Source organism: Euleptes europaea, chromosome 11, assembly GCF_029931775.1.
Source record: "Euleptes europaea isolate rEulEur1 chromosome 11, rEulEur1.hap1, whole genome shotgun sequence".
Taxonomy (NCBI): Eukaryota; Metazoa; Chordata; class Lepidosauria; order Squamata; family Sphaerodactylidae; genus Euleptes; species Euleptes europaea.
In genome coordinates, this window is record NC_079322.1 from 53366634 (window position 1) to 53392333 (window position 25700).

The following is a 25700-nucleotide window of genomic DNA, read 5'->3' on the forward strand; positions in this document are numbered from 1 at the left end:
TTGAAATTTCCAAGTCTTTTAAGAAAGCAATGTATAGGTCCACTTTCATTCATTCTCGTATCTGCTGTAAGGATGGTCAGAATCCTGGAGAAGACCTATGGGTGGAAACAAACATAGGACAATATTACAGACTCAAGAAAACACCAACCTGGTGACTTAAGATCTGAGCCACTAACAACCAGAAACGGCTGCTGGGGGATTGTCAGCGCCATCAGTGGATGGCCCACAGGATCCAACCTGTTATCATGTAGAAACCACATGATAAAACAATGTGTGGCATCACAAGATAAGCACAACAATAACAGTATGTAACGCATCAAATTAATGCAATGGTATATAATCAAATAACAATCACTGCAAGGGCCATCACTGCTGGAATAGGCAACATCTGGTGTACAAAGAAGAAGTGAAGAAAACCCTGCAGCGGGCAGCAAGATAGCAATTTGATAGGATAGTGAGGTCAGCCCCTTCTCTCCTGTTACATGTCATTCCTTCTATGACTCCAGATTGCTACTCCCCCTTGGAAGTTCCACAGTTAATGTCTCTCTCTTAGCTAGTTATGTAATTAGGAAACTATCTGTGTCACTACTCTTTACTATCAATTATATTAGTTCCTTAATAAACTCTTGTCTACACTTTAATCAGGGTGTGTACCTTTTTGTGTTATTCACTCTGCCAACAATAATGAGAGTTGTTACACTACAACAGAACACTACCCCAAAATACTTATCACTCCAAGGACAAGCAACATTTACAAACTCCCCCCCTTTAAACAGACATTATTTTAAAAAAGGTCAAGAAACATCAAGAAGTGAACTGCAAAGGTAAGCTCAGAGCCAGATAGTAAATGTGGTTCTAGAAATCAGATGAACAAACAAATGTTAATCTGTTCAATTTATGCCAAATGCAGCATCACTCAAATACACCCTGAACCAGGAAAAGATTTATTGTTGCTATTGCAATCATCGAAATGGCACCACTACATACACTAGCTAGGTAATGGTAAACATCACAACAGCCATTCCTTATTCAATCTACTGATGTTTTCCAGTAGGTGTCATTTGGGTCTCTGTAAAGTCTAAACATGGGTGTGCTAGGAAAGTTAAAGCTTCAAAAGTGCGCAGAGGTCTCTAGCACTTTCTTGAGCTACAAACTGGTAGATGTAAACCCCGGAGATGGAACAGGACTGTGTACATACAGCAAGTTCCTATGTGTGCCAGCTGTTTCTATATATTACATAACCATGCAAAATCATCTGGGCTATGCTTCAGTACACAGGCCAACACAAATCTCACCAAGCATATCTGCCAACACATTATGCTGCTGCAGCAACTTCATAAACAGAAGCTACCTAGAAAACAAATTCCATACTACCAGAGCAAAATATGGAGAAGTATGCCCAGAACCATACAGTATTCCTAATCCAGACCTATCATTACAGACAAAAAAATGCAACTGCAGCTGTATTCATTTACTGGCACTCTTGCTTACAATTCAGAACTGTTTTGTTGGAAGAGCCCAGGAGGCCATCCACTTCCTTCACATCCTTACCTCCCAAACTCAAACTACACAAGATATCTCGAGAGAAAAGATTCTTGCAAACCAAATAACTCCAGATAACCTGAGCAGTCAAGCCAACCCACATACTGCAGAGGACAGCAACAGCATTTCCAAAATATCTAGGTCATTGACCAGTCAATTCTCTATTGATGCAGTACCATCAGGCCAAAACGTGTTCACAGGGGGGTTGGGTGGATTTTCATTTCTTGCAATTAAGGGCAGGGTTTATTTGTGAATTCAAGTTTGTTTAATGCCCAGTTTGTCTGGTACTCATCGAGAAGCTATTCTTTTTTTTCAGGCCAGGATTCAAGGAATTCATGCAGCTCTAAGAGCTGGTAGATCCACCAATACTATCCGGGAACTTGGGAGGCGATGGTGGTTTCTGTACCGTGCTTGGGTGGTTGCTGATAATTGTACCACAGAGCGCCTCTGGTCTCTCTTGAATAATGGGACCAGCAGAGCCCAAATGTTTCCTCTGTAGAATGGGTGGTTCATGATTCAGACTGCTTGGCCAAATAATCTAGAATTCTCACTAAGATCTTCCAGGAGTCCGCCACTGACTACAGTTGCTGACTTTGCTCAGTAATAAGGACCAGTTGAGGCAGTAATAAGGACCAGTTCAACTGGAAATGAGGAAAGCACACTGTTCCTTTAGCAAAGGACAAGTTTGCACCCTATGTACTTATTGTGCTGAGTGAAATTTTGCACTGGTACAACATCAGGCGTTTGGTTGAGCAACACAGTACACGGAGCTACGTTCTCCAGTAGAACCAGCTGATTTGTTTCAATAAATAAATTATACTGGTTGCAGCACATCTACCACAAGGATAGCATATATAACTCAAGATCAGGTAACTCCACATACAGCATTGGATCCAGTGGAAAATTTGCACTGATGGGCAATTTTTGCCCATTCCCTACTCTCACAGCAGACCTCCAATTCATCCCTAATGTTGTTCCCGGGGTTTCCTGTCCTGCAAGAATAACATTTAAGGGGGCATTGGAGGGAGGAGGGAAAATCTTGCTTCACTAACAGAAATTCCTTCCACCAGCACTGATTTTGCTTGGAACCCAACCAATAAGTTCTAATGAAGAATCATGAAAAGTGGTCACCTACTGGAAAGCAATTCCTGTTTGCGAATCTAACAATAGGAGGAAAATGAATTCTAGGTTACTATTATTAACATAAAGCAATTAGCTTGAGGGTATTACATCAGTGACATTCCAGGGATATTTCAAAGGAAGCACAGAACTAGCCACAGAGATTTTTATCTGAACTGGTATATCCCTTGATTGTCATCTGAATGATTTGAGGCAGGTGTTTGCAACCACACACAAATTACAGCTGCTGAGCTGGGATATCTGATCCTTAATTCAGAACCTGAACAGGATAGATGGGTCTTCACTACACTGCTTTACCACTGACTGACTGAGTCCCAAATACCATCTGGCCTTGGCGCGAACGTTTACAATTTCAGAATTTCTTGAGTTTACAGCCAGGTAGCTGAGCAGCAGCTGACCGAACATGCGGAGAAGCCAACAACTTTATATAAAAAAATGCACCTTATGGCCACTAAACCTGTTGCACAGGCTGATAGAGATACACAACATGAAACCAGCTGTGGCGCTCTACTCCACCATTATGGAAATTATCATCCATATACGTCATATGACAATAGTGCTGTAACACATGAACAAGAGGTTTTGCAAATACATAAGGTACTATTTGGATAATACTTGGAAAGTGAGGAAAGGTTATGGAGGCATTATGTGTGCTACTGACTATCTCGGGTCACATGAACCAGCATAACAAATATACTGGTAGCTGTCACCAGACCTCTGCATGCACACATAACTCGTCTGAGTTAAGTGAAGGAGAGTACGCCTTCTTGCTTAAGAATGCACGAAGGACCTTGCTGGATCAGATACAAGCCCACCTAATCCAACATTCTTTACAACATACCAAGCAGCTAGCAGACACTAAGGTGTCCCACCAGAAATTGGCAGTGGTCCACTAGTGGAAACCTATCAAACTTCTGTTCATTCCTGCTCTACGGAAGCTTTTCTAGAGTCTAAACAAAAACACAACCTGTAATGCAGTCATGTTTAAAACATAAAATAGTAGCAAATATTCAGCAATTACATCTATTCCCTTTGAAACTTAACTCCAGTGACAAAATAATCTAAGTGCTTCTCTAAAACTTGTTTAGCAGCGAACACGTAATTTGAGTAATCAAACTGTATTCATACAAGAACATACGAAAAACTGACAAACCCTGCAACAAAGAACCCATTCAAATAGAGTGTTCCCATTTATTAAAGCCCTATTGCTTCCTGGGTTCCCAAAGGACTGCCGCTACAGTGAGCGACACCTGCGATGCATTATAAATGTGTAATTACCATTTAAATGGAGCCAGAAAAGCTGGTGGGTGAAGTGGGGGGGAAAAGGCATTTCCTTACATCTAAACAAGGCTGACATTTCAGACGAGATCATCTTAATTTAGCAATGGGTTAACAAAGCATTTGCCGCTCTGTCATTCATCCTTGTCTATTTAAGAGAGAATCTGTCTCTGCAAGGCACTGGAAACAATACAGTGTGGTGCCTCCATAGCTGTTAGCCATATTAGACCATCATTGAATGTGGTTTGCAATTATGACTTTACCAGACTGATATTAAACAGAGGTAGACTGATCAAGAAAAAGCACAAGGGATCCTTCTTTCGCTTTTGCATTTAATTACTTTGCTGAGAATTAGTAGCACGTGACTTGTGTTAATGTTAGTTTTGAAAAAGAATTCCAAAAAGGGGATTACAGTCCAAAGTTTTGAAACACCAGCCTCCATCTATAATCAGATGGATGCATACACTGCAAGTCACATTACGTAAGCCCCGGAAGTACAGACTGTGGAATTCCATTTCCTTTACTAAAAGCAGCTTTCCAGTCCATATGAGTGAAGATAAGGAGGTGTCACCTGGCAAATTTCAGAAAGCAAAGGGGACAAGCAAGACTTCTAGAGATGCCAAGCTAGGTGAAACAGAATTGTGCCTAATATGCATTTCTTTGCATATTAAGAGATTAAACATAGCTTATGAATATCATAGAATTTAAATTTTCATGGCACAGATTTCTTTTCCCCCAGTACACAAAGGTACCTGCCTATTAAAATAAGTTCTCAGATATATACCAAGTTCTTGTCTAATACAAGCAGTAGACCAGACCACAGAAGCAACTGACTGATATGAAGAGAATACTTAGCAATACAGCACAGAATAACTTTCTATACCTTTTTTCTGTATAGTGAAGGGACTGTACTCAGTAGGGCAGAACTTTGTAGCGTAGGTTTTTGCAGCATTTACAACATCAACAGTAAGACATCATTCTAAACATACTCACATGGAAATAAGAACCTGAAATAAGACATACTGAAGAACCGAGCACAAGCTGAAATGTGGCCATACTTTGATACTGGCCATGTGCACGAAAACATGCATCTACGCTCTGAAGTGCCCAGAAAACCCTAGCAAGAAAAAATATGAATGCATGCACCGCCTCAACAGGTTTGCTTCACCTGGTCAAAGGAGAGACCATTATTCAAAGTCAACGGGATTTTAATCTTGGTTCACACTAACAGCAAACCATGGTTTGGTTGTTCGTATCTGAGGCTCAGATGCTTCCCCCCTCCCTTTGTGCTTTTCAATTCTCTCCCTCACTTTTAATCACACAAATCACAGCTTGCCGTTATATTTGAACTTGGTAAACTGTAACTTTCCTGTAAACCTGAAGTGCAAGCCCAGGGTTTGGAGAAAATGGCAAAAGTATGCTTTGCACAACCAACAATGGAACAGGGACATACAGAGGGGGAGGGGGACATCATCGAGTTGGAGGCTCAAGTATTTACACATTCAGTCCACTTACAACTGAGATCTCTCTACAAGCAGCCACATCTTGAACGTTTTGGGTTAGTATAAATCTTTTTACAACTGAATAGCCAAAGTTGTCATGAACTTTCCTCTATGTGTAACCACACAACTCACTTATGAGGTCTAGTAAAACAAAAAGTTTAATTCTAGTCTTCACTGATGTGTTTAGTTCTAATTCTGCATGTTGTTTGTGTCACTGCAAACATGAGTCTTGTGGCAGCCAAAAAGGGACACGCGTTTATTCTATCATAAATGTTCATGGACTAGAGTCCACTTTGTCAAATGCATGCAGTGTACTCTCTTTATGTCTGCATAGTGTGAACAAGTATCTGACACCAGACTAAACCATCAAAGTTTATGCTAGAATAAGAATGCGAGCATCTTTAAGGTGGCACAAGACTCCTCTGCTTGCTGTTGCAACAAACACAACTATCCTTCTGGCAGCAATACAACAGTAGGGTTGGTAACCCTACTCTATGCCTGCTTATTTAGAAGTCCCACAGAGGTCAATGGCATTAACTCCCAGGTAAGAAGTATATATAGGATTAAACTTAATCTCTAAATTCTAAGAATACTGGAAATACGCTTATCCTGAGGATTAAATGCCTTTTCTGAAACTAACACTTGCATCCAGTGAAGATACAAATGCTTAACCACAATTATCCCTAACCATGGTTTATAAGGTAAGGTAAAGGTCCCCTGTACAAGCACTGGGTCATTCCTGACCCATGGGGTGATGTCACATCCCGACATTTACTAGGCAGACTGTGTTTGCGGGGTGGTTTGCCAGTGCCTTCCCCAGTCATCTCCCCTTTACCCGCAACAAGCTGGGTACTCATTTGACCGACCTCGGAAGGATGGGAGGCTGAGTCAACCTTGAGCTGGCTACCTGAAACCGACTTCCGTCGGGATCGAACTCAGGTCGTGAGCAGAGCTTTTGACTGCAGTACTGCAGTTTAACACTCAGCGCCATGGGGCTCCTAACCCTGGTTTGTTACCTCGGTTAATATGCACAAGGCACATTAAATCTCGTTTAGTTTACTAATCTGAGTTCAGGCACTGGAAAGTACGTCAGGAAGAACAGAGAGGCCTGGAAAGGCAGGAAGCAGCCTTAACTACCAAGTGTTGTCTCCACACTTTCACGAGAGCAGTTATCGTGAACTATATTCCAGACCACCCAAAATCACCCTTGCTTCATGTACCTGGGAACCAACTGAAAAGAGGTTCCAGCAAGGGTTCCAACAAGCAACAATTTCTATTTCAAAACAGCTTATTTTAATTATTACTTATTTATTGATTGCTTAGGCTATAAACTATCAAAATATTCAGGTCTGAATTACATTTTATTATACATACCATATTTCTTGCGTATCTCGTCATGCTTCGCTTTCCTTTCATGTTTGCTGCAAAAGGTCATGAACATCAGGACATTGAAACAGTTGTTTAGAAAGCATTTACAAAACCAGAAACCCTGAAATACCTGCTAAACAATAACAGGCACATTACCAGCACATGGCTCTCACCCACAGTTATCTCCATCTCTAGAATTAAGTCTGGAGGTCCAGATTCAACGGTGGGGCTAGCTGCTGACCCCCCCCTCCGGCTCTCTGTACAGTCAACAATTGGTATTTTTAATTGGGAGGTTGTTGATTTTATCAAGCGCCCATCTTTATATGGCTTTAGATGTAATGCACTGAATTTGTTGTGGTTTTAGTAGTCTTAAATTGTATTGTTACTATGTTATGTTTGTTGTTAGCTGCCCTGAGCCCTGCTAGACAAGGGGTGAATGGGAAACAAGTATAAACAATAACTAACTAAATAAATAGAATGCACCACAAGTTGCAGGTTATACTTTAAGCAGCAGGTTGCGTTATTCTCACATCTGTACCTCTTTATTTTACTTTCATGATACTGTTCATATGGCCAATTCGCCCCTGAACAATATCACACTAAGATCAACATTAAAAAGAAGGAGGAGAGTTGGTTTTTATATGCTGACTTTCTCTACCACTTAAGAATCAAACCAGCTTACAATCACTTTCCCTTCCCCACAACAGACACCCTGTGAGATAGGTGGGGCTGAGAGTGTGTGACTAGCCCAAGGTCACCCAGCTGGCTTCGTGTAGGAGTGGGGAAACAAATCCAGTTCACCAGATTAGCCTCTGCTGCTCATGTGGAGGAGTGGGGAATCAAACCCAGTTCTCCCTGGAACTATATATCTATCTATCTGTGTATATATATAGATATAGATATATACACACACACATATATATACACAAACAGATATCTGTACCTCTTAGAATCTACAGAATCTAACATATCAGCCCTTCCTTCAAAGATGTTTGTACAACCTGTGTGAATTTCCAGTGAATGAATAGTGTATATACATTTTTCTTATGAATTCTAGCATATGTAAGAGGCAAAACCAGGAACATTGTAGAGGTTTCAGTAAGTAGGCAGATGCTATATTAGTTTCAATAGAAGACTGGACGGCTTTTCTTTAAGCCTCAGGTTGCCTATAAAAAAGAACCTCCAGGACTGATCATCTTAGTAGCTGAAGTTGAAAGGACTGCTGGGAGATCTACTGCGACTCAATAGCCCAAAGCCAGCAATAAATTTAGCATTATATGGAGGGGATGAAGTAAACTGCAAGAGATTCATGCCTCCACGCAGGACATGGCAGGGACATTTGCATGATTCTTACAGGATTCCCTGAATTGATTTAGCATAAACTCTTTGCTGGATTTAGTTTCACCCAGCTGTTTTCCTATTTCACTAACAGCTGCACAAGACAAAGACAAGAAAGCACAGTGCTATAATGCTGAACTGCCACCACATCACCTCCTTCTATACCATAAAAGATTATACTGAGCAGCAATCAGATGGGGGTGGGGGAAAGACATTGCTTGAGGGGGATATTACTGGTCTAGTCTGGAGAGGTGGAGAGAAGAACAAGCCGCTCTCCACCTTGATGTCTGAATGGACATCGAAGAATACTTTTGAATTATCTCATCAGATCAGGCAGCCAAAAGTTCAGGGCTGCAAGAGGTCCTGTGAAGCAAAGGTGAAGCATCTGTGGCTCTTTAGTTTTAAAAAAATGACCGGGGATGACATGACAAGAAGTCTACAAAATTATGCACAGTAGAGAGACAAACTTTTCATCCGCTCCCATAAGGGCCGTAGCTCAGTGGTAGAGCATCTGCTTGGCATGCAGAAGGTCCCAGGTTCAATCCCCGGCATCTCCAGTTAAAGGGACGAGGCAATTAGGTGATGTGAAAGACCTCTGCCTGAGACCCTGGAGAGCAGCTGCCGGTCTGACTAGACAATACTAACTTTGATGGACCTAGGGTCTGATTCAGTAGAAGGCAGCTTCATGTGTTCAAGACTAGAACCTGGAGGTGCCGTATGAAACTGGCAACAAACTCATCGTAGTCAAAAGGAAGCGCCACTTCACACAATGGGCGATAGATTTAAAAGCCGGGATGACAGATTTATGAAGGACAGATCCGTCATTGGCTATTCAAGCCAAATGAGGTCTCCAGATTCACAGCTGGGTCAGCGGTCAGCAGGAGAGGGCTGCTGTCCGCCAGCCACGCTTGTGAGCTTCCCCACAGCCTCTGTCTGGCCGCTGCTGGAAACAGGATGCTGAACTAAATGGACCACTGGTTTGATCCAGCTTGGCGACTCTGAAGTTCCCACTGTGAAAACTGTGCGCCTCCTGACTCATCACTATTTTCTACTCAAGTTCAACAGCAGTCCCCTAGGGTTATCGAAATACAGGCAGCACTTTATTCTTTGGCAAAGGAACTAACGTAAGGGTGCCTTTAAAAGACAGTCTAAACCCGGACAACCAGAATGTTCAATTTCCATTAGGTTTGTTATGCCGTTATATTTAATGCCCAACTTACCATAACGTTTTACAGACAGAATTAGCAATTTCACTGCTATAATGTGTGGTTTTTCCTTATCTGTTAACAGGGAAGAGTCAGCAAACCAAACTTGATTTTGATGTAAAAATCTCAGGGGAGGATTTGCTGATAAAAGGCCTGTCACATATGATGCACTGCTTCAAAGGCCTTTCTCACACAAAGCTTAACCCCACTGACGCTGGCCCATCAGTGTAATATTGGAGGGGGGGGGGAATAGTTCAGCCTGCCGATGTTCGTTATCCACTGCCTTGGAACTAAGCATGTGGCCATTCTTACTGAAATTCATTACCATCCGTGCTGCCTTGGATTGTTTAGCAGGGGGTCACAAATTCTATCCCTGCTCCAATCACCAAGGAACCCAAGCATGCAAGGAAGCTGCTGGAGTTCACTCTGCTGACAGATCGCTGATTTTTACTGGATACGTATTTTGTGGTTTATTTTTGTATCCATTCTGTTTTCGAAAATTGTACAACAGCTTGCCTGCCTTCTGGCGGAGTGCTGTTGGGAGTTAACAAGAATACAGATGTGCAGGAAACTTGGGTGCCTGCTTATGTGAGTCAGCTCGGGAGCAGATAGCGATGCTGCAGCCGCAGAACAAAACGCCTTGCTATGCTGGAGCCGTAGAAGGCATTTCCCAGTGATTGCTCTGCCTCAGCACTACAGCAATCCGCTCTGCTGTTCCTCACTCTCCACTGGCTGGGAGGCTGAACTGTGTGTCGCAAGCCAAAAGACTGCCTGGCACAGCCCCACGTCACTATCGACAGCCTTGCTAAAATGGAAGAAGAGTTGGTTTTCATACTTCGCTTTTCTTTGCCATAAGGAGTCTCAAAGCATCCTTTCCTTTCCCCCTCCCCCACAACAGGCACCTTGTGAGGTACACATGAATACATATTAATGCCTATATTAATTACTTACTGAAGAAAACCAGAGTGACAGTTCTAAACACAGTGTTCCTTATGTTGAATGAGTGAGTACGCTTTATACAAATGAGCTATTCATATAGAAGTACATTTCTCTTGAACACATGAAGCTGCCTTACACTTAGTCAGACCCTTGGTCCATCAAAGTCAGTATTGTCTACTCAGACTGGCAGCAGCTCTCCAGGGTCTCAGATAGAGGTCTTTCACATCACCTACTTGCCTAGTCCCTTTAACTGGAGATGCTGGAGATTGAGCCTGGGACCTTCTGCGTGCCAAGCAGATGCTCTACCACTGAGCCACAGCCCCCACAGGTAGGTAGGGCTGAGTTCTGAGAGAACTGTGACTTGCCCGAGGTCACCCAGCAGGCTTCATGTGGAAGGCCGGGGAATCAAACCTGGTTCTCCAGATTAGAGTCTGCCGCTCTTAACCACTACACCACGCTGGCTCTCCACTGGAGTGGAAGAGTTCCAAGATTTGCATCCAGGGTCACCTCAGGGAACCGTCGCTTGTATTTCCAAATAAGCGCTGAGAGCACTAGGGCAAATTTAAGCTTACAAAAACATACCGCTGAAGGGACTGCAGCCGTTTTTCTTCCTGATCTCTGATAAATCTTTCTTCTTCTTCAGCTAGTCTCCTATGAAAGAGGAAAAAAACATTTTTGTGTTGAGGCAGCAGCATCCAAGTAATTATCTTTGATGAGGGCTTTTGAACTTCAAACGTCTCCAATAGGTTGGTTTCCATTTCATTTTTCACTGACATAATACTGGAAAAAATGGTTCCTCTTTTAACTACCTACAAGTTATTCAGAAGTAATACTTTCTACATACAGCCATGCAAGACTTCTTTAAAGCTCTCATCACATGCTAGTAATTGTCAATTCAATCCCATGGCTGCAGCAGCACCTATGCTGAGACTATCCCACAGAAAAGGGTCCTGGCAGAATGTCTTTTAAAGAGACCTTCTGTGTGGAAAAGGGACCTCCTGCTATTCCCCTGCTTGGGGGTTAAATGTCTTAAACACAGCATCTGAACAGTGTGTCTGTTCCCATATGTCAGGGAGAGTGGCCTAATGGCCCTCCTGCCAGCAGTCCAGACAATTAGGATACTAGTAGTCTGATAATTCAGCATAAAGCACAAAATGACCTTGGTTATTACAGTATGGGACTAGTGGGGCTGGGACCCATTTCTCTACTGACTAGCAGAGCAGGATATTGATTCCCCATTTGAATTCAGGTACAGGAGAGAGCCCAGCATAGGGGTCAGAGAAAGAGGCCTCTTCTTCTTGGCCTTTAACCCAACCAGATCATAATTGACATGCCAAACCAACCCAGATTGAAACAGACAAAGCAAAAGGCACATGCTCCGGCACAAGCATTTCAAGGAAAGAAAGAGCACTGACACCTAGTGGAGATGGCATGTAACAGATGATCCAGAAAAGGAGGACCAGCCCAAAGACGCTAGAAGAATGAATGTCTGATGGAATTAACTAGAAGTCATCTGATGGGTTTCAAGCCTATCTTGCTCTCCTTCAAAGCTCTGTTATGTTTGTCTTCAAAACACAGCGTTCCGCCACTGAATTGTACACTCAATACCGAGCTGCAACTAGTTATGGTTCTCTGAATAATTTGTATGCTTGTAAACAGATCTGATGCTTTCTCACTTCTAAATAGTAAACAGTGGTAGTGGTTGCTACCTGTCATTTTGGAAGTCAGCTGCATCTGTTCAAGGATTTGGTGGGACTAACAGTACTACCCATTGTAATCAACTTCTAAGTATTTCTTCATTTCTTCTTAGCGACACCACCTTTTTGTTGTTGTTAAGTCACAGCTGACTTATGGCTACCCCATAGGGTATTCAAGGCAAGAGACATTTGAAGGTGGTTTGCCATTGACTGCCTCCGTGTCATGACCCTGGTATTCCTTGGAGGTCTCTCATCCAAATACTAGCCGGGGTCAGGGCTGACAGTGTGTGACTGCCCCTAGGTCAACCAGCAAGTTTCCATGGTGGGAGTGGGGATTTGATCCTGGGTTTCCCAGGTCCTACTTTGACACCTTAACCACACTACATTGGCTCTCAACACTACCCTTATTAGGCCATAAATCATGGCATTCATTGGGTGGGCAATATGGGAGAGCAGTGAATAGACAGCTGTTTAAGAGTAAGCCTGAGATTTTGCTTCCCTTCTATTACAATACTACGGCCAGAGGCGCAAGCCATTGGACAGGACTCACTGGGCAAGAGCTAAAGAGCTCCTGGCCAGTGGCTCTAACTAACTGCCCCCAGGAAGCCCAGACGATTGCAGGCTATTTAGGATAACTTTTCAGTTTATTTACATTGTAGTTGGTTCATTTAAATTGTATCAATTTGGGGGGGGGTTAAGAAATGTACAAGTTGAGCACATTAATTCTGGAAAGTACTTCTGCCTTTTTGCAGAGTGCAGGTGTGGATTTTGGACATCTTTAGAGTGCACAGGAGCAAGCTAGCACCAAATATGTTGTGAAGTGTCATTATTAGAGAGATCACCATAAGACATTGAGCCATCTTAAAGCTGTATCCCAGAAGAGAATCCAAATTTATGTTTTCCACATGAAGCGAATAGTCAGAACTTGCAAGATGTGCCTCTGAGCAAGCAGACATAAAGAATGTGACTTGGCTATACAGCTACATGCTTCAACTCTACAAAGCCTCCAAGGTTAATACAATGACCTCTCATGTTTTCAGCCATGTAAACCTGAAGCACATGCTTCACATGAAGCGCATGAAGCAGACGAAGCACATGCTGGCCACACAAACAGCTCAAGGATAATGCTAGCAGCAGATAAAGCAAGTATTCAACGTCTCCAGAATATGCTACACATTTCAAGGGGTTATTTACCCTCACGGATCCTACCTGGAGTGCAAGCAGGCAAAGGCCACGACAGAACAGACTCCAAGTACACATGCAAAGCACGCATTAATGAAATCCCTTATAAGCTGAGGTGGAGAATTAAACCAGCAAAACTGAACTTTACACGCAGGCGCAGACAAAAGCAAGGAAAATTCTCTCATGTATTTCATTCAGCGAGATTTACGTGTGACACATGCAGAACCTCTGCAAATGTTATACTCTAGAGCACCTGTGGCATTTACTGAAGTTAAAGGAAAATACCACCTCCTCGACAGCAGAGTCTTGTGAGAGCCTGCCTGCCAGCATGACTCAGAACTGCAGAACTGACTCAGATGCCCGGACAGTAAATTCAGTGGATGACTTCGCTCAGCTATAACTAGATAGATGCTGGCTGACAGCTTGTGCTGTAGGTCAAAGTGTCCTTGAGATAAATCCTTTGCCCCTATACCTGAAGAGTCAAACATTTTATTAGTTACTTACGTTTGCTCTGCACGTTTAAAAAGAAATGGAAAGTAGTATCTGTGAAAACAGGTGAGTTAACACTTTAATAAGCACTTTAATAAGCCCCTGAACCACACATCCACCCTTTCCTGGATGTACTGTTATTTAATTGCTGAAGAGTTCAATTGCCTGCTTTGACATTAAATATATTTGGTTCAGCCATGCTTTGGAATTTAAAAGTGTCAGAAACCAGCAAGTGCAATATTTTCATCTATCATCAATATATAAAAATAGTGGGAAACAAGAGGATTCCCCCAGATACTGCATGACTGGAATTTGATCTCTCTTTATTCTTTGGATTTTGCTCTGACGACTTCTTCCATTGAATCCATAGAATTTGGAGAACCAAAGTCCAGGAGTAGAGTATGCTCCTCATTTCACTGATTATGTAAAGATAATGGACAGCAGGGTTTATTTTTACATTCCGGCGGGTGCCCGCTTCCACAATCTATTCAAAACCAGTCTTTTGTATGCTAAACTACTTAAACTAGGAACTGGGGGGACTAGTTTAAGGGGTCGATGGCTTTTTTCGGTATCGTTTACTGCATTTCTTATGCTGTCTGATTCAATTATTTTCTATGTTTTGTAATCCACCTTGAGCCTCGGTGACAAAGGCAGGCTACAAATGAAGTAAACAAACAAGGGTATTCTTTTCTCAATACCCCCTTAATGCCAAGATAAGAGAAATGCACACCTACGCTAATTCCGCCCCCCCCCCCCCCCCGGTATCTATAGAAAGGAAGATTGTCAGCATACATCCTGAAGCACAAACCCTTATCTTGCTGGTCATTGAAGTCCCACAGACGGGTTTTGATCCAAAGAGCAGTCTAGGGGAGAAAGGGCCATGTTTCTGGATTTCACTACAATCCCAAAAAATAGCCAAAAGATGTGCATTATGAGGATAATTGAATCTGTACGTATCTCCCAAAGAATAACTATTTACTTGGCCTTCTGGGAATTCCATGGCTGGAACCAGATATCAAAGATTTGCTTGAAGGTCAAAAGGTGTGCCATTTATCACATTCGCTTCTTTCAACACCCTAACTCAGAGTTTGCTGAAGGCAGTGCCTTGCAAGCTACAGTTCTGAAGGGACTCCTGTCAAACAACTGTGCATTTGAGGGATGAGCTTTAGGCTATGTTAGACAAAGTTGAACATGATAAAAACCTTTAAGACAGCATAAAACTATTACATTAAAAATTAAAATTATTAACAACAGCTACTTCATGGCTTCAAGTTAGCAGGCAACACCTGCAGCTAGTGTGCAATCTCATTAAAGAGAAATCCAATGCTCACTTTATCCTGTTGTACTGTGGATCTGACTACCACCGTCTGACATCACCTGTATGAAAACTACTCTTGTGCTCCCAAGCCATCATGTGGAAGTAGCAACTCTAAAACTATCATGCAGCCAGGGAGACTCTCCATCTTTCCTTGAATACTTATACTGGAGCATGTACCTTTTCATCACAAATGATTCAAAAAAGCCACTGCACAATTGGAGGATATACATATGATAAAAGATTAAATCACAGAATGAACCAGAAGGATTTATTAACCAAATATTGTTCAAAGATCATATTTACAATGCTAGATTGCATTTCCTAATGAACCCTTCACTGAGGACATTAATTTAATTTCTTTAAAATGCACTTATGAAAAACCCTTCACATAAATCATCCACAAGTAACAATTACAATGAAAGCCAATTCTCCCGGAGAAGTTCACATCAGTATAATTTAATGCAGAACTCCAGCAGTGGCCCCAGTTAAAACAAAAAGATTTAGGGTGGAGAGGTGTTAAAAGGGACCAGTGTTGTTCCCCTAAACTCCGGCCATGTCCTAACCGATGTATCTTGTCATGACTGATTATGTGCATTTGTAACCCTCTTTCAGTAAAAAAAATGGAAGAAGCTAACAAATATGTACTCTAAAATTACGCACAGATACCCAATGAACATTTTGTCCCAGAGCAGAAGTTAGGCAACACAACTTATAGATGCTTCATAGAACCAATGTGTTTTACTTACAATCTTAATTTCAAGGACAATTTTATTACATATTACTAGTGACGATGTCAATTTAAAAAAGTCAAGAACAAGGGGTACAAAGTACCAGAGGTCTAAAAAATGATTATAACATCCAAATGCCAAAAGATATATATATATAAAATTAAAAAATGGTAATATTTTCTTTTACATTTCACAATTTTTGAATCATACACATGAAGCTGCCTTATACTGAATCAGACCCTTAGTCCATCAAAGTCAGGATTGTCTACTCAGACCAGCAGCGGCTCTCCAGGGTCTCAGGCAGAGAAAGGTCTTTCACATCACCTACTTGCCTGGTCCCTTTAACTGGAGATACCGGGGATTGAACCTGGGACCTTCTGCATGCCAAGCAGACGCTCCACCACTGAGCCACAGCCCGTCTGGTAGTTGGATGTTTTTATAATCATTTTTCAGATCTCTGTATTGTTGTTTAGAGGTCCCCCCTTTTCGTTTCCTCTCAGTTAAAAAAAGTCAAGCAGAGGTACTAAGAAAAACTGCTTACCCCCTACGACGACCTCTGCAGCAGCAGCAGTAACAGCAACAGCTTGCTATCGTAAGCAGAAGGAGGCCGGCTACAACAGCCATGCTGATGATCAAAGCCTGAAAGTTGACTATAAAAATTAAAAGAAGAATTTTAGTACATTTGATGTTGCAAAAGCAAGTTAACAAAGATGAAGAACTATGCCAGCAGAGGTGACTTCCATAAAGGGTTGGAATTAGCACATCTAGACCTTCATTAGAAATCCTCCTCACAGTAGCTGAAGGAGCATAGAGGGACATCACACTTAACTATTCACCTCAATGGATGATTACAATTTACTTATCAGATGGTAATTCACAGTGGGTAGCCGTGTTAGTCTGTCTGCAGTAGTAGAAAAGAGCAAGAGTCCAGTAGCACCTTAAAGACTAACAAAAATATTTTCTGGCAGGGTATGAGCTTTTATGGTATCTGAAGAAGTGAGCTGTGGCTCACGAAAGCTCATACCCTGCCAGAAAATATTTTTGTTAGTCTTTAAGGTGCTACTGGACTCTTGCTCTTTTCTACTTATCAGATGGAACAGTCTGATCACTCCAATGCACATTTATCCAGTTTAAGCTGATTCTGTAGTGATGAAGGTGGATTCCATGGATTCAAATTGCTGATTTATTGTTTCCCAGATTTCAACAGGTCAGCTCACCCTATTTTGCTCATTAAAACATATTCAGAGATTATGCCAATCACACAAATGTTAATGGGCCAGTGACCGTCAGTATACATTTTTTTAACTCTACCCAATATCACAGCTACTGCTGGGAATGTCCACCAGTGGAGCCCACCCTGCTGCAGCACAAAATGCCCCCCAAAGCAACATTCCAACCACAGAAATGCAATGACGGATCCAAGCTTATACTTGTTCCAGGAAAATAACCACTGAAGACCTTGTCAGATTAGGCCCATTGTAAAATGATAAAATGAAACTGAACAAGCATCAGAATCTAATTTTTTCATAAGTGTTTTTATGCAGAATTCCTCATACAGCTGTGGCTAGGCAGAAACCCACCTCATTTCATATGCCTGAGGAAAGAAGGAATAGAAGTTCCTGTTGAGTCCCTATGTAAACAGTCAGTCTAAAGCTCTGAGTTGAGCCAGGCCAGGATGTAGCACTACTATGATTTCTAGAGAGCACATACCTTGACTTTCTAAAAAAAAAAAGTCAGGGTCAGACAGTCCTTTGGTTTGTCACATGAGATTATCTGAAAGCTATACATGAAGGGCTTCCCAGCGGACACAGGTCATCTGAAAGGTCCAATACATTCTGACCGCAGGCCAAAATCAGTTTGGCAAGCATGATCAAAGATCTCCTCGAATCATACTGGCCCACAGAGCACATTTCAGTCTCGATAACACATTTTGACACAAGGTAACAAACACGAATGGACGGAACACTCCTACAGAGATAGCTTTCTCTGAGGAAGGACGCCCCCAGTTTAAGCACCCAATGCTTGCACAAGCCAATCGCCAGTACTGAGCTTGTAAAAAAAAATATTAGGCCACACAGTATTAGGATTTCGCTTCAATCTGAATAGATTTACAAAGAAGAAAGCCTCACTGATGGACTCCCAGGAAGCTTCATGTAAGAGTCCAGCTTAATGACTATATTTAGACAATCCACAAACTAAGTATGGGGGGATATGAACAAGCCACAGACTATAAAGCCAATCCTGTATGCACGGCTTGTTTTTTTACTGTAGACTACAGTTGGAAGACATACCAGAATTGAAAAACTATGGCTTGTGCTTTTATGCTACCCCAACGGGACAAACGGTAGCTCTGCAGGACTGTGTCAAGTTGGGGGGAAAGGACTAGAGTGGAGGGAAGGGTCTACCTGCCTTTCACGCCATGTTCCTGATCCAAACTGGACCTATGTGCACCTGCTGAAAGCAAACATACACATACTCTGGGAGCTCCATTCACACAACTCCCAGAATCATGTCTGGTTTGGCCCTGACAAGTCACTAGAGAGAAGCATGGAATGTGATACCTCTGTTCCTCAAAAAGGTATCTACTGATAACATTTTTTTTGCCATCAAGTCACAGCCGACTTATGACAACACCGTGGGGTTTTCAAGGCAAGAGATGTACAGAGGTGGCTTGCTATTGCCTGCCTCTGCGTCGCCACCCTGGACTTCCTTGGTGGTCTCCCATCCAAGGACTAACCAGGGCTGACCTGCTTAGCTTCCGAAATCTGACAAGATCAGGGTAGCCTGGGCTATCCAGGTGAGGGCGATATACCATATTCGCAGATCCAAAAATCAAATTACATTTATCAGTAGTAGACTTAATTGATAGAAAGTGTGGCTTTATTCTCAGGCTTACAACTCAGCAGGACGCTGATTTCATTCGGCTGAGTATCAAAGCAGCAGAAATTAATTTAGGAAGAATACCTCTCAGGAGAAACAGTATCACAATCACCATCAACCAATGTTTTGTCTTGCGATGTGAGGTTACTGTGAAGTCTGTAACTAGCTCACAAAGCTCACTGCAGACTAAGAGAAGGTGAGTTAACCATTCACGCTTGAAAATCAAAGCCTTTGTTTTACTTACAAATGTATACCCTGCCTTTCTGCCCTCATCAGGGCCACTGTGGTGGCTTCCATGGCTTGTGTTAGAAGTTAACCACACCTAACAGTTACTATCAGTACTCACCCCAACAGACTCCCCAACGAGCCTCTGACAGCGGACACAGCGTAGATGATGGAATGATACTCCTCACGGGGTAATCCATACAAATGGATTGTTTATTGCACCACAGACACTAAAGAAAAGAGAAAAATTACACAAATATCCTTACCAAGTAAATCTTTCACCTTTCAAGAAGTTAATACCCCCATTAATTCCTTGCTAACTTTAGACTTGGAATTTCCTATTGTTCAGCAGGACTGTAAACATTTCTGCACCTGGGCAGCCCAGTCCTGGGATGGGGGGGTATATCCATGACAGCCGGCAGCAGGGCACCCACGCCTCCTCCTCAGAGGCTTCTTGGCCACCATGGAGTAAAAAGGGTATTTAATTTTTTTTCAATAGAAAAAAGGAAAAGATACCCTATTGAGAACAACGAGGCTATGGCACCAAAACAGGTGTCGCAGCTACCCCGCTGTGTGAGGGGGCATTCCCGGGGTGAAAGTGGTTAGAAAGCTGACTAGCATCAGCTCTGCCCTTGGGAATGCCCGGGGAATACCTCCCCCATGCTGGCGCAGGCGTTCTCTTCCAGGATTTAGTTCCTAGAGTGGCTGCGCTGGCGGGGGAGGCCAACGCAGCTCCGCAGCACCCAGGTGCTGCTGTAAATGCCCTCCATGACAGCGTAAATGCCTGTTATCAGGGGACAACTGGCACTTATGCCACCACAGGATCATGCCAGCTCCAAACAAGCTTCACCCCCCCCAGGAATGTGTGGTAAGCACTGAATAAACATCTAAAGTACACTGCCTCTTTCATTTTTGAGCCAAGATACCAATGCAATTATCCAGCTGTCAAAAGCACAAAACCCTTTTCTTCCTTGTCTTCTAAGACCACTTCTTTGTGGACAGTATGCTGGGCTCCTATTGCCTTATTCTAGCTGTGGCCAGTGCCAGTTAACTTTGACAGAGCTTTTTGTTCTTGTAAATCAAGACTATCAATTAATCAGAATCCCCTCATATGTCAAACTCAGCATCCAAACTGTGTCAGCCTCTATTAGCCACACAGTCCCATGAGCATCATTACCTGCATCTTGAATAAACACGTGGTATTTTCTTAAATTACTCATGCTTCCATTTAATTGTTTTACTGAGTAGCAAATGCTTGAGCTGGGTATTTTTTTTGTCTTTGTAAGTACAGAAGTGGTTTTTTTTAATAATTCAGTGACTTTGCCCCAGACATAGAAAAGGTTTGCATGGGTATCCTATTCAGTACTTCATATAGAGTTACCTTTAAAAAAAAAATTCTTAGCAATACTTTATATGTTTGCATTCACACAAATTGGCTAAACAAAGTCCTGACTGGTCTTTCTGTCACCAAGCTGCTGCTGCAGTTTTGCTGTATCATCCATCATCCTGTCAACAAAGCGAGCCTGGACACTGCCAGTGGTTTGACTGATTCCAACATATCTCAGCAACCATTGTTAGTAGTTTTCTGGTGTATGCTTCAAGAATCCCCAAATTTCATTCCTTTTTGTAGTCTTCTTTAATTCTTTTATCCATGTCACAATCCTCACTTCAGATGAGGATAGCATGGGGGGGTTAACCCTTCAACACCCATTCATTCACTCACTGAAACTGGACTTCCCTATTGTTATGATCACTTAAAAAAAAAAAAGACAGGTCTTTCCCCTCTCTTTTAAAAAGCTGACAACTGTGAGGGGAACCTGGTTTTGACTGACAAAACTGAGTATGGGATTGGAGCCCCCCTTCCTCAAATATACAGCCTCGATTTGAATCTGGGCTTCTCTCATATGTCATTTGGTTTTTACAGATGGATGGATGATGACTTGGTCAGGGCACTTAGACCAAACCTAAATCTATGAAGGGGGACACAGCAAAAGGTTACTGTGCAAAACAGGGCACCAAGGTGGATGCTGGTCTGACACAATAAGAACACTCTTATTATTAACACAATACAGCTATCCAGGATAGAGGGATGCCATTTTTGAGATTTGCGTTTTTATTATTCTGCAACTCAAACGAGGTACAATCAAAATTAGGGAAAGGGATGAAACCATTCAAAAGCTGTTATCAAATAGTATAATGGTGGTTGGGTGAGAAATAAAAATCATTTTACGCATGGCCAGTGTTAACAGTTTCATATGCAGATCAATTTAGGAAGATATAATAATTGGTTACAAAAATAGCTAATTTGTATGAACTAGAGTAGGATTGTGCAGAGATACAAACATCTCTTCAATTTACTTTCTTGCTCATAACATTCAGGAACTCTGTAGTAAGCTTCTGGAAAAACCCTACTATGTAATTAACTTCACTGACTGTTACCATCCAATACACCTTTATCTAATTATCTTTCCTTCCTATCTATGGTACCATTCTTTCAAAATATCATACGGTTTGACAGAGCTGGATGTTTATGCAAAGTGGGGGCAAAGCATGTTTTTTTCCTTCTTTTTTTGCCATCCAATTGCAGCCGACTTATAGCGGCCCTGTACGGTTTTCAAGGCAAGAGACTAACAGGTGCTTTGCCATCGCCTGCTTCTGCATAGCAACCTTAGTAATCCACGGTGGCCTCCCAACCAAATACTGACCAGGGCTGACCCTGCTTGGCTTCCGAGATAAGACGAGATCAGGCTAGCCTGGTCACGGAAAGCATGTGGTATACAAGAATGGCAATGGCACCAATTGCACCTTATATGGCATCTTAATCCAGGATAACATGCCATGCACCACTATGCCAGCAAAAGCACTGAAACTGAAAGAGTAGCCGGGTGAGGCAGGATTAACTCACCTCTATGGCAACACAAATACATTTGGGCTGCTGTAGAGCCAGTTATGTTGTGGCAACATACCACACACTAAGCTGGCAATTTCCACTGATTCCCTCTTCCTGCTGCAGACCACACACACACACACACACACTGTTTCTCAGGATCTCCTCTTCCTCAGTGGGCAGCAGTGGAAAGGGGGAAGGCAGGAAAGTTCCTTTTCACCAACAGAAAATTTAGTTTGGGTTCCACCCAATATCTGCAAGAAGCTTTTCAGGGTGGAATTGTAATCTACAGGTAAGACAGCAGAAAGGACATCTTTAACAGCAGCACCTCAGTGACAACCAGCGGATGCGTTAGGGGAAATTTTGAAATTCCACCTTTTATAAAAGATGAAATTCCATCTATTATAAAAGGTGTCAATGTTATTTTACAATTGACTTTAATTCAACATTGTGAAGTTTGTATAAAGTATGCCTATGCTTCCTTCAAAGCAGATGATAATTTAAACAGTAACACTTCAGAATTTTTTTTTAAATATGCATTCTGTACAAAGCAATCAACTATAATTTTCTGCTTAGGAGGTTCTCTGCTTAATCCTATCGAAGTCATATGTTTCCATGTTTGCTTGCTAAAAGAATTTGGGACTGGGCAGAGCCAGTCAAAGCAGAGGAAAGGCTTAACATACACAAGAAAAAAGGTTTTCTAAGGAACCACAGAAAAACTGCTAATCACAGTATTTTACTGGAGCAATTTCTCTCAAAAGTTATCTCTTTTACCATGATCTTCCCTTATCAGTACAGGAAATTTTATTTTTCTCTCTAGTAATAAATTCTATCTAAACATGTATTTTCTTCTGCCCCAAAGCCCAGCCCAGATGATATTAGCACCATTTATGAAATCATGAGAGTTTTTCCTCCACACTTAATATAAGAAGTGCCAAAACTTACTGAAGTGTTTTGAATACACTGGTCACAAGTCTTCCCAGAAAAAGCAGCACATGCTAGAAGAGAATAAACCTTATGTGAGAAATGACTGGCTGTATAGTAAACTGTCCTGAAAACACAAAAAATGGTGGGACAGGAGCTCAGTTTTAATAAATATCCCAGAGTTCCATTTATTTTCTAGGGTATTTTTCCTGAAAGAATTGTACGGACATCTCTTAGATCAATTTGGACCTAAACAGCATCCCAAAAAACTTATCAGATCAATTAAACACAACTTTGCTCAAATCCTTCTACCTATTCTTTCCCTCCCCGTGCCAATTCCTGCTCAAAGATGGCAGTAAGACCTCCTAAGACCACCCCTCATTCTGTTGGAAATGCAGTGCCGGACCAAATGGACTTTTGGTCTGTGGCAACAGGGCTCTATCTATGTACCACATTTTTATCTCACCCTTCCTCCAAGGACCTCAAGAGTGGCACATACATGGATCTCTCTTTCCCATTTTATCCTCATAACTATGTGAGGTAGGTTAGTCTGAAAGAGTGACTGCACAATATCACAGAGCGAGCGTTATGGCACATAGGGAATTTGAACCCAGATCCTAATTTGATACTAACCACTACACCACACAGGCTCTCTGTCTTATGCTCATGTGAAAAGGGAACCCAATAGCTTCGCAGCAAGCTATATTTAGTTCTTAGCAGCTAATATGGAACATAGTATGCAACATAATCAAGAGAGAATCATATCTATCTTCAGCTGCATGCACACACATGGATGATGAATTATTAGAATGTGAACACTGTACCTTTCCCCATAGCATCTGTATTGCCAAACATTTACCAGACATCTTGTTTGAGCTCTCTGCTATGGCAAATAGCACGCTTTCTTTAGGCAACTGCCAATGAAACAGTAATCATTCCAGGACTGTTTACTGGGGGGGAGTGCCACTAAGATAAAGTAGACATTTTCTCAAGTTCTGCTTACGACTGCCTTACCAGTCAATTTTCACAAGCACAACAAGCCCATCTTAGAATGATAAATGATAAACATTTACTTAGAACCCTAAAGCTGCAGCAAGTGCTGGCAACCATCAGAAAAATGCGGAAGAATTCTGCAAGTGCCATTTACATGTCAGTCAATGCACACATGACACATTTTTTTCTGCAGTTACATTTAAGCATGAAAAAACTCTTGTGATTAGATATATACAATCTCTCTCTATATATCTATACCTCACGTACACATATCAATCTCCAACCCCAAGAACTACTAGCCTTTTAAAAAGTAAACACTTACATTCTTGGAAGTTATTATCAGCTTTATGTTCTGCATGCCCTAGCTTTATAAGATCAAGGCATTACATACTTTTTACTTAAGTAACAAATGTTTAAATGTTTCCTTCTCTCCCCCCTCTAAAAAAAATAAATCTAACAATATGTTTTTAAGAGACCCTTCAGTTCAAATTCCTTTGGCCATATGCCACCAGAAAATAATAGCCAATCATTTATACTAGATTTACTCTATAAACTTTAATCAATTTTGAGAGGCATCCATGTTCCTCAAAGGCAGGATTCACATCCACCACCAGCTACGCCACAATGATGAAAAGAAGAGCAGCAGCAGCACTGGGAAGAGGCCGTGGCTCAATGGTAGAGCATCTGCTTGGCATGCAGGTCCCAGGTTCAATCCCCGGCATCTCCAGTCACGCAGTGGTTCCCAATCTTTTTTTGACCAGGGACCACTAGGACTTTTTTGTTCGGTGCAGGGAGCCCAAGGTTCAAAATAAAAATTCCGAGAATTTGAAAATAAACTTTAATCATAACTGTTAGTTAAACATTAAACTTAGAATAATATTTGAATATATTTTTATAATAGAGAACTTTTAATTGAAAATATTAATTTATTATGGGTTTATAATTTTGTTTCGCGGACCTTAATTTAGTTCTCGCGGACCCCTGGGGGTCCACAGACCCCCGGCTGGGAACCAGTGAAAGGGACTAGGCAAGGAGGTGATGTGAAACACCTCTGCCCGAGACCCTGGAGAGGGGCTGTGGCTCAGTGGTAGAGCATCTGCTTGGCATGCAGGTCCCAGGTTCAATCCCCGGCATCTCCAGTCACGCAGTGGTTCCCAACCTTTTTTTGAACAGGGACCACTAGGACTTTTTTATTCGGTGCAGGGAGCCCAAGGTTCAAAATAAAAATTCAGAGAATTTGAAAATAAACTTTAATCATAACTGTTAAGTTAAACATTAAACTTAGAATAATATTTGAATATACATTTTTACAATAGAGAACTTTTAATTGAAAATATTAATTTATTATGGGTTTATAACTTTGTTTCGCGGACCTTAATTTAGTTCTCGCGGACGCCTGGGGGTCCACGGACCCCCGGCTGGGAACCAGTGAAAGGGACTAAGCAAGGAGGTGATGGGAAAGACCCCTGCCTGAGTCCCTGGAGAGGGGCCGTGGCTCAGTGGTAGAGCATCTGCTTGATATGCAGAAGGTCCCAGGTTCAATCCCCGGCATCTCCAGTTAAAGGGACCAGGCAAGCAGGTGATGTGAAAGACCCCTGCCTGAGACCCTAGAGAGCTGTTGCCGGTCTGAGTAGACAATACTGACTTTGACAGACCAGGCGTATGATCCAGTATAAGGCAGCTTCATGTGTTCATTAAGGCTGCAAGCATGCGTCTCCCTTCGCCCGCATGATGCTCACAACAGCCCTGCGAGGTAGGGTAAGCTAAGCGAGAGGACGACTGCCCCAAAGCCATCGTCCTTCCGGGCCCACTCGGATTTTGAACCGGGGTCTCTTCCCATTCCGACCCTCTCAGCAAGAGCCACGCCCCTCCCCTTACCTTGCCCCACCGGTGGCGGGGCAGCGGTGGGAGCTGGCTGCGTGGCGGCCTCTTCCTCCGCGGCCGAGCAGCTCCCCAGGAAGAGGGAAGCCGAAAGGCACAGCGCCCAAAGGCGCCACTGCGCGGCCTCCATCTTTCGCCGGCGCCAACTTTCTCCTTGCGCGGCTCTCCGGGAACCGCTCCTCGG

General features: G+C 42.4%; 1 protein-coding gene across 1 annotated transcript; it reads right to left on the reverse strand.

Moving 5' to 3' along the window:
• On the reverse strand, positions 1 to 25646 carry LOC130484484 (pituitary tumor-transforming gene 1 protein-interacting protein-like). Its single transcript, XM_056857495.1, has 7 exons — positions 25514 to 25646; positions 22664 to 22716; positions 18953 to 19061; positions 16268 to 16376; positions 10895 to 10963; positions 6837 to 6883; positions 1 to 95 (listed from the first exon to the last, which is right to left on the reverse strand). The coding sequence occupies exons 1-7, from the start codon at positions 25644 to 25646 to the stop codon at positions 46 to 48; spliced, it is 570 nt and encodes a 189-aa protein (XP_056713473.1). The 3' UTR covers positions 1 to 45.
• Positions 25647 to 25700: the final 54 nt, after the last annotated feature.

Excerpts from the sequence above, each read along its gene's own strand:
- LOC130484484 (XM_056857495.1), bottom strand. The coding sequence starts at position 25,646 with ATGGAGGCCGCGCAGTGGCGCCTTTGGGCGCTGTGCCTTTCGGCTTCC. Across the intron at positions 22,717-25,513 it reads CCCGCCACCGGTGGGGCAAG|CATGTGCTGCTTTTTCTGGG; the intron begins GTAAGGGGAGGG and ends ATTCTCTTCTAG. Across the intron at positions 16,377-18,952 it reads TCGTTGGGGAGTCTGTTGGG|TCAACTTTCAGGCTTTGATC; the intron begins GTGAGTACTGAT and ends TAATTTTTATAG.